This window comes from Miscanthus floridulus, chromosome 4, assembly GCF_019320115.1.
Source record: "Miscanthus floridulus cultivar M001 chromosome 4, ASM1932011v1, whole genome shotgun sequence".
Taxonomy (NCBI): Eukaryota; Viridiplantae; Streptophyta; class Magnoliopsida; order Poales; family Poaceae; genus Miscanthus; species Miscanthus floridulus.
This window is the reverse complement of record NC_089583.1, coordinates 123,093,979-123,103,652: the sequence shown is the minus strand read 5'-3', so window position 1 is coordinate 123,103,652 and position 9,674 is coordinate 123,093,979. Positions and strand designations below refer to the sequence as shown.

At 53.8% G+C, this 9,674-nt stretch overlaps 1 protein-coding gene across 1 annotated transcript; it reads left to right on the top strand.

The window, feature by feature from the left end:
- On the top strand, window positions 1–1,546 carry LOC136552972 (nicotianamine synthase 3-like). Its single transcript, XM_066544555.1, has one exon. The coding sequence runs from the start codon at window positions 50–52 to the stop codon at window positions 1,142–1,144; it is 1,095 nt and encodes a 364-aa protein (XP_066400652.1). The 5' UTR covers window positions 1–49; the 3' UTR covers window positions 1,145–1,546.
- The last annotated feature ends 8,128 nt before the right edge of the window (window positions 1,547–9,674 follow it).

Here is a 9,674-nt window from a genome sequence, read left to right as displayed (position 1 = left end):
CAAAGCGAAGCAACCGCCGAGCCCGCAACGTCCCTCTCACTCCACAGTCATGGTCGTCATGGGCAAGGAGCAGCAGCAGCCGGAGGAGGGGAAGGTCGTCCAAGAAGAAGTACAGGTCGTCCAGGAGACGGTGCCGCCGGAGGAGGAGGATGACAAGGAGGCCGAGGCGGTGCTGGTGCACAAGATCTCCGGCCTGGCCGCCGCCATCGGGAAGCTTCCGTCCCTGAGCCCGTCGCCGGAGGTGAACGCGCTTTTCACCGAGCTGGTGACAGCGTGCATCCCGCGCAGCACCGTGGACGTGGAGCGCCTGGGCCTGGAGCTGCAGGAGATGCGCGGGCGCCTGATCCGCCTCTGCGCCGACGCGGAGGGCCTGCTGGAGGCACACTACTCCGACCTGCTGGCCGCCTTCGACAACCCGCTGGAGCACCTGTCGCTGTTCCCCTACTTCAACAACTACATCCTGCTGAGCCAGCTGGAGCACGGCCTGCTGGCGCGCCACGTGCCGGGCCCGGCGCCGTCCCGCGTCGCCTTCGTCGGCTCCGGCCCGCTCCCGCTGAGCTCCCTGGTGCTGGCGGCGCGCCACCTCCCGGGCGCCTCGTTCGACAACTACGACATCTGCGGGGACGCCAACGAGCGGGCGCGTCGCCTGGTGCGCGGCGACGGCGCGCTCCAGGCGCGCATGGCGTTCCGCACCTCCGACGTGGCGGACGTGACCCGGGACCTGGCGTCGTACGACGCCGTGTTCCTGGCGGCGCTGGTGGGCATGGCCGCCGAGGAGAAGGCCCGCGTGGTGGAGCACCTCGGGAGGCACATGGCCCCCGGCGCGGCGCTGGTGGTGCGGAGCGCGCACGGCGCTCGCGGGTTCCTGTATCCCGTGGTGGACCCCGAGGAGATCCGGCGCGGCGGATTCGACGTGCTCGCCGTGCACCACCCGGAGGGGGAGGTGATCAACTCCGTCATCATCGCGCGCAAGCCCGTCGCCGTGGACGCGCACGCCGCCGGCGGGGTGGGAGTAGCTGAACTAGGACACGCGCACGCGCACGCGCACGGCGCCGTGCTCAGCCGGCCCTGCCTCTGCTGCGAGATTGAAGCCCGGGCGCACCAGAAGATGGAGGAGGTGGCCATGGAGCAGCTGCCGTCCTAGGCACGCGCACGCCGTCGTGCTTGCTTTCTTGTTCAATTGCCCCCCGCCGCCGGCCGGCCGCCCATTTGATTTCGGAGTTGCATCAATATCATCCATCTATCTGGTCGATCTATAGTATTGATCCCCTACGTCTACATCCACGTGCATGGTAATAATCTGCAGGTTGACCGCATGCATCATGTCTCGTCCTCCACCCCTTAAGCTTGCATGGTAATTACTAGCTCTAGCTGGTGTATTAATTAATTTGTCTGCTACTTTTATCACCTGAGTATGTGTGGAGATGAGTCATGGAGTGGTTAATTTTTATTAGTAAACTCTCGATGCTTAAATTTGTCAGTCTGACTCCTGTATGCATGTATGCAGCAAGTTAATAATAATGTAAGCCATAACAATTCCATCTCTTGTTGTTCTTGTTATTACTATGGGACGATTGTTATTAGTGCTCCTACGTAGTATACTTGCTCATTTACAAATTATAAGTCACTTTGATTTTTTTTTGATACATTCATTTTGCTATGCATCTAGATATAACGTATGTCTAGATACATAGTAAATTCTATGTAAAAAAAAGTCAAAACGACATATAGTTTGGACTGAGGGAGTACATGCATAAATACAAGCCACTCCATTGTTTGTTTTGACGCGGTATATGTTATATATGCATTGTGGCGTTGTTGTTTATTGTCCGGCAAATGCTTTGTTTCGAGGCTGCGTTGCTTTCTACATCCTGTAAATCTGATGATTGTCATTTGTCATGTTATAAAGCTAATAGATAGCTACTAATAATTTTAGCTCTTCAAGAGCATCTCTAGTTGTTTTGTAAAATAACTTTCTATATTTATTTTTTTAGCAAAAAGAAGAAAATCACCTCTAATAGTTTGGTAAAAGAGCTTCTTAAAAACAAAAAAAAATTGTCAAATATCTCTCCAACTCATAAGTTTCCAAAGCTGAGAGAAACTCCCTATCCGCTCATCGGACATTTTTCTCAAGAGATCAGAGTAAATTGGACGCATAAGTAAATAAAAAAATAAAGTATTCCAGGTGAGAAAGCGATGAGAGACAAAGAAACCATTAAAAAAGGGCTTGGTTGGTTAGAAATAATACATGTTCCCAATGCAAAAACTTTTAAAGTTAGTATAGGAAACTGCTGGAGTTCCTTGCTCTTAGATTCAAACGGGTCCAATTAATTGTTAGCTAATACTACTTAACAAACAACTATCTCACTAGTTAGGTCAAACCAGCCAGCTAATAGCAGCAACTAATGAATCTAAGGTCATGTTTGGATCCCAATAGATAATAGCTATCTGCTAATAGTTATCTCTTTTGAATCCAAACAGGTGCAGCTAATGAAATAACTAATTGTTAGTTGGACCTGTAGATAATAACTATCTCACTAGTTGAATCAAATCAAATAATAACAGCAAGGGCAGTCCCAATGAAAGAAACTAGTAGTTTATATAACATAGGATACCACACTAAAAAAGTACTATTTTTCAACCCATGGTTTCTATGAGTAATAATTATTTTCTCTTTCTCTCTCCCAACTCTATCTTCTTCCTCCAATGGGAGTGCGACACGAGCTTTCTAAAAACTGGTGGTTTCTCCCTAATGGAGATTTCATGGTTTCTTGGTGCATTGGATCAAGAGTAGACCTGATTTCTTCATGAAGAAACCATTTCTATGATTTTTGCTCTCTTTCTTCATTAATTACGTTGCTATGTCAGCGTTTTGCCTACGTGGCAAGTTATTTAATGAGGATAGAAACCATCATCAATGCACCATTGGGACTGCCCTAATAGTTACCGTAGTAGCATTTTCCATTAGCTGTGCATCCAACACCCTCCAGATAATAGTTAGCTAGCTAATATTAGATAAGAAATATTAGCAGATAATGAATCAAACAGGACCTAACAGGGTCATCACAATAGGGGTAGTAAGGGACTGTTTGGTTTCCATAAGTCAGGTGACTTATTAAGTCAGGTGACTGAAAACCAATGACTTATAAGTCATGCCTGTTTGGTTGTAGATGACTTATAAGCTCATTAAAGGTGTGGGCTCCATGTGGAAAATGGTGACTTATAAGTTTTAAGCAGGGGTGAACCAACTTAAAACTTATAAGCAGGGGTGACTTATAAGTTGGTGGTGTTTGGCAAAATAAATCACTTATTTCACTTTTTAACTTATAAGTAGGTGACTTATTTGGAACCAAACATGCCCTAATACCTTGCAATCTCAATTATCGCCAAGCATTAATTCCCAAATGATTGGACTGCAGTACTATGCAGGATCGATGCTCTCGGCAGCGCGCGTAGCCAAATGATTGGACTACTAGAAATGTGTGCCGGACATTTGCACTGCATGGAGATGCCAGTTGCCAGCTATTGAAAATTGGTTCAAGAGAAGACACGGGCAATATTCTGTGAGGCATCGTCTGCCCCTAAGGGATGAAATGGTCTGTCTGGGAAAAGTCTCCTACTACTTGCACATGCACGTCTTTTTACCTAAACCCAACAAAATTGAAATTTAGAAGGCCAGAAACGAAAATCAGAAACGTATCGGTAAAGAACAGATAATTAGGAAACGACGTAACTAAGATTTCAAATATTCAAGCTCCCACAGGCCACAAGAGAATACTACTAAGACAATCTTTTATATCTATATAAATCTAGATTTCTCCATAATTCGTGAAGGGCCCCACTAAGTCAATAATATGTTCTTCTTACAATTAAGTTCGACCACAATAGCAGCTACAGTTACTGTGTATCTCAAATCATGACAAAAATGATAAATGACAATGAAATGTTTTCATCTTGTTTATTACTCCCGGCCCATAGACGTACTCCCATAAAAGGTATTGGTTTATTCTTTTAGAGGAATCTATTATTTATTTTTTTAGGAAAATTGCATTTTGTACGTTTATGTTCATTTTGACGACAAATTAAAGGCAATGGAGAGAAAAAAAACAATTGATGAACGCCTGCAAGGCTGCAAGCCATACGGCCGACGCACTACTTTCGTAGTGGGCCGAACAGAGCATTGCTCTAGTTGGATTAGAAATGTGGTTTACCTTTTCTTGAGCTGACAAGTGATGATGGGCTTGTTTGTTTGTTGAGCCTAAAGGCACAAATCCCATTTTTATGGCTGAATAACTATCGGGTACCATAGAACGGGGTACCCCGAGTGTACACCAAAAGGGTCACTTAAATCCCATCAACAACAAAGCTAGAGGGTAAGCCATGGGCTCCTCACCGGCCCCGTCCGAGCCCACCAGGCTCTCCACCTCGCCTCAGGCCTCGCACGGGAGGTCTCGGCGCCCTGACGCAATCTCCGCCTCGCGCGAGGCCTCTCGCGAGAGGTCTCGGCAAGGAGCCCAATCTCCGTCTCGCCCGAGGCCCCGTGCGAACAGCCTCGAATAAGACAGCTATCCTCCGTATCGCTCGAGGCTGGCCGACAACAACCCGTCGCTTCCGCCTCGATCGGTCTTCCCGACAGCACGTCACGTCCTATTTATGCGTCAACCACTCCCGCAATCTCAGCCGGACGGCGGCTCGACACCACGGAGTGGCCGACAGAACAAGAAGTCGCATCAGCGCCACACCGGCTGAGACAGGGCACGGCGGGGATTACCGGCCACTGTATTCTAGCACTGTGCCCCGCGATCCCCGCCCCGAAGACAACGCGGCATGGGAAGTCTAGCTCAAGTCATCATCGCCTCCGAATCAGTGTACCAGATCGACCGCTCCCTCCAGGCCTCGGCACTCCACGCCAGGGTCTCGGCTATCTCGGGATTCACGTCTACCGAGACCCCCCACCGTGGTTTGGCCTCGGCACCAACCGAGCCTCGGCCTCGCGTACAGTCAATCCACAGCGACTCACACGCTGACCGCCACACCCGCTCTGAGGCAGCCCTGGAGCTCCCATGACGCATAGGATCGGATGTGACCAGCACGTCGCCACAGTGCTCCAGGGACGGACCATTCCGACGACTACACCACCACAGGAACAGGCTACAGGGCTCGGACACGCCGCCTCTGTTCACACGACGCTGTATAGTTAGCTCATGTACTACCCTTATCCTCCCTTCAAACTATAAAAGGAAAGGACTTGGGCCATTTCAGAGGGGCACTCACGAAGAACAACACCCTGTAACACGCACACTTTCCTACCTCCTGAGAGCAACGTCTCAAGCAGCCCACATCGCTTCCCGCCGAGACCTGGGACTAACTCCCTCTCTCACCATGCTTGTAACCCCCTACTACCAGCACTTTGGTGCAAAGAATACAAGATCGATCTCTTAGACTGGACGTAGGGCCCTAGTTGCCTGAACCAGTATAATCCTTGTGTCTCTTTGCATCACCATCCGGGATTGGGAACACGCAGTACAAATTCACTAGTTGGTTGAGGACCCCCTGGTCCGAAACATCGACAGTTGGCGCACCAGGTAGGGGCCTCTACGTGTCAATTTCATGATCCTAACAAGTTCCGGATGGCAGACCCCGTACGACCGTTGCGTCTCGGCACGGTGGTCTGGTTTGGGAGCCTGGAGTTCATGTCTCTAGGGCATGAGTACGACATGGTACTTCTCACACCCCGAGCCCTACCTGCCGACGACGATGTCACGCACCGGCAGCCCAGGCACAGGCGGCGCCCGGGCGGCCGTTCTTGCCGCGCTCGCCAGGCATGACGCGAGCAGGATCACCCCGATGCCACGCGAACCCAGGGCGATTCGCCGCTCTTCGACGGTATCCCACGACCAGTTGTTGGCGCAAGGCCCCTGATTGGGGACCTGTCTAGCCTGAGCCTAGATAAGGGAAAGACGCCGGTGGCACCCGGCGACGCCCCGACATCAAGCTCCGCTCCACCACTCTCTGAGGAGCCAACTCCGGCGGAGGAGAGCCTGGCGACGGTGCCTTCTCCATACCCCTTTGGGTTGAGAAACGTCGTCGCCTCTTATGCTTACGCCTACGCTTCCGCTCAGCCTTGCCTCCACCATCTCCCCTACCCGACGAAGAATTTCCTCGTCGGAAAGGGCGGAGGAGGACATCCGGATGCCCTTATTGAGCTCACCCGGCCTCATCTCGAATAGCCGCCGCCGAGCCATCAGCGGCAGCACCCTCCGGTGGTGGAAGGCAGCCACGACCATAGCCATGGTAAGGCCACGGCCCCATAGCCTCTCCAGCCCCTCCAGAAGCGGCTGCAGCTTGGGCTGATCCTCCCTCGGGACACCGTACTTCCACCTCTCCGGGTAGCTCCCCACAATTCGCCCAGTGTAGGGGTGAAGTCCTCCGTCATCGTTGCGAAGGTAGAACCAGCTCGTGTACCATCGGCGATTGGATGACACAAGCTGGGCTAGGATGTAGAGGTGCTGGCGGTCCTGGCGCACTTGGAGAGTGCAGCCGCCGGCCCTTGTCGCTTTCCTCGTGCCCGACATGCCGGTCAGCTTAGTGGTATGCCCCGCCCGGAAGAGGTGGAGCCACAACTCCCAATGGGGAGCAATCCCCAAGTACCCCTCGCAGACAACAACGAAGATAGCCGTCTGTGCGATGGAGTTGGGGTTGAAGTTATGGAGCTCCACGCCGTAGTAGTGCGGGAGCGCCCGCATGAACCGATTCGCCGGGACGCCGAGGCCGCGCTCGTGAAAGGAGACGAAGCTCACGACGTAACCGTCGTGAGGCCTCGGCTCTGGCTCGCCCGATGGAGCAATCCACTCCGGCCTGTTAGGGTTTGTCACCGGACGAAGGAGTCCGTCATCGATGAGCGACTAGAGCGTCTCCACGGTGACATCGGAAGGATCCCAAGGGTCCGCCTCGATGACAACGATGTCGTCGGCCATGAGTACAGTGGAGGGATCGAATGCGGCGGTGAGTTTGTCTCTCTCTCTCTCCCTCTTGCTCTTTCTCGCTTTCTCCCTGGCTCGGTCTTCTCCCTTCTTCTTCCTGGCACTCGCTGCTCTAGCGACGGCTTGATGGAGGTAGAGCTAACGCAGGCAAGGTAGGGTGAGGAGGGGCGAGACTCTTTGAGTATTTATGCAGGGTGAAGGCGAAACGGACAGGCGATGAAATCGGGGAAGTTTCCCCTCGATTCGGCGCGGTTAACCACGATCCGATTTTACCACCCATGCGCCCACTTCTTTCTCATTAATTGCGGGAACAGATACGTCCCATCCACCACGTCGGGCTCGGCCACTGCGGCAGTAGGCGTCGTTTCGCCTCCCTAGGAAACCGCCTCAAAAGGCATGCCACCCGTTGCCGAGCCGATGGAGAAGATATTCCCCCCGCCCTATTCCTTTCAGATGAAGGAACCAGGCTCTGAGCCTATTACGGTCCAGAGGTTCGAAGGCTGGGCCCCTAGGGGTTTCGACAGCCGCCCCAGGACAATAGAGTTAGGGACGACCACGGGCGAGCCTATACGGGGCTAAGGCCTAAGCAAGCGAAACACTTGGGACACCCTAAGTCATGTCTAAGACCGGCATGGAGGTCTCTGAATGAGATCCCACCGTAGGGAGGCACCGAGCCACCGAGGCCCAGCGAACAGCCTCGGCACCCACTACAGAAACCCTTTGGTACTTTTGGAGTGCGTCTCTGGACCGCTAGCCATCCCCTAGAGAACGAGGCACGGGCCTCCACTCGAACTTACCTGATAACAGCTCACCGGAAGTGCCAACGCTCGTGCCCACTGAGGGTAGCCTAGCACATTCCACCCCTCCTTCCGAGCAAAAAGAAAGCATAAGGGTCGTATAAAAAGCTAGGGAAACCCCTGACGGACCTCTTGCTCTATGCAGAGGCTAGGGGGCTCTTCCTGCAATCTTGCCGAGACCTAGCGACCCCGGCTCGCACTCGAGGGGGCTCGGCAAAACAACCCCTCCTTCCGAGCGAAAAGGAAGCGCGAGGGTCGTACAAAAAGTTAGGGGAGCTCCCGATGGCCCTCTCGCTCTGTGCAGAGGCTAGGGAGCCCTTCCTACAACCTTGCTGAGACCCCGTGATCCAGGCTCGTGCCTAAAGGGGCCTCGGCAAACAAACCCTCACGTGCGAGGGGTGTACAAAAAGCCAGGGGAATTCCCGATGGCCCTCTCGCTCCATGCAGAGGCTAGGGGGCTCTTCCTGCAACCTTGCCGAGACCCAGCGGCTCCGGCTCACACCCGAATGGGCTCGGCAAACAACCCCTTCGTCCAAACGAAAAGGATATGTGAGGGTCGAACAAAAAAGCCAAGAGACCTCTGACCGTCCTCTCGCTCTGGGTGGAGGCTTGGGGGCTCCTCCTGCATCCAAGACAAAGACAAGCGACCTAAGCCCGTGCTAGAAGTCTCGTTACAAATACGATAAAGGGCACCAAGCCCGTTATGGTCCAGAGGTTCGAAGGCTGGGCCCCCCGAGGTTTCGACAGCCGCCCCAAGGCAACAGAGTCAGGGATGACTATGGGTGAGCCCGTGAATGGCCGAGGCCCGAGCAAACGATCGCTCGGGGCGTCCTAAGTCATGTCCGAGACCGACAGAGAGGTCTCCGAATGGGATCCCACCGTAGGGAGGCACCGAGCCACCAAGGCCCAGCGAACGGCCTCGGCACCCACTAGAAAAACCCTCCGGTACTCTTGGAGTGCGTCTCTGGACCGCTAGCTGTCCCCTAGTGAACGGGGCACGAGCCTCCACTCGGACTTACCCAATAACAGCTCACTAGAAGTGCCACCGCTCGTGCCCACTGAGGGTAATCTGGCACATTCCACCCCTCCTTCCGAGCGAAAAGGAAGCGTGAGGGTCGCACAAGAAATCAGGGGCACCCCTGACCGCCCTCTTGCTTCATGCAGAGGCTCGAGGGCTCTCCCTGCAACTTTGCTGAAACCCCGCGACCCAAACTCATACTTGTGGGCTCAGCAAATACGATAAAAACTCCTCACTCAAAACACGAAAAAAGCCCCTGGAGGAGTAAAATCCACTCCTCTAGGGCCTCGGGGGCTACACTCGGCGGGTGCGCTCGCGCGCACCCACCGAAACCTCAAGAAGCAAAACACAATCCCTACGAGAGCGGCTGCAAGCTAAGTCTTGACAAACCCTCAGGGAGAGTGCACGCACTCCCCCTGAGGCTCGGGGGCTACTGTCGGGTACCATAGAACGGGGTACCCCGTGCGTACACCAAAAAGGTCACTTAAATCCCATCAACAACAAAGCTAGAGGGTAAGCCATGGGCTCCTCACCGGCCCCGTCCGAGCCCACCAGGCTCTCCACCTCGCCTCAGGCCTCGCATGGGAGGTCTCGGCGCCCTGACGCAATCTCCGCCTCTCGCGAGGCCTCTCGCGAGAGGTCTCGGCAAGGAGCCCAATCTCTGTCTCGCCCGAGGTCCCGTGCGAATAGCCTTGAATAAGACAGCTATCCTCCATATCGCTCGAGGCTGGCCGACAACAACCCGTCGCTTCTGCCTCGATCGGTCTTCCCGACAGCACGTCACGTCCTATTAATGCGTCAACCACTCCCGCAATCTCAGCCAGACGGTGGCTCGACACCACAGAGTGGCCGACGGAACAAGAAGTCACATCAGCG

What these genes read in the sequence shown, in the direction of transcription:
- LOC136552972 (XM_066544555.1), top strand. Translation starts at nt 50, where the DNA reads ATGGTCGTCATGGGCAAGGAGCAGCAGCAGCCGGAGGAGGGGAAGGTC.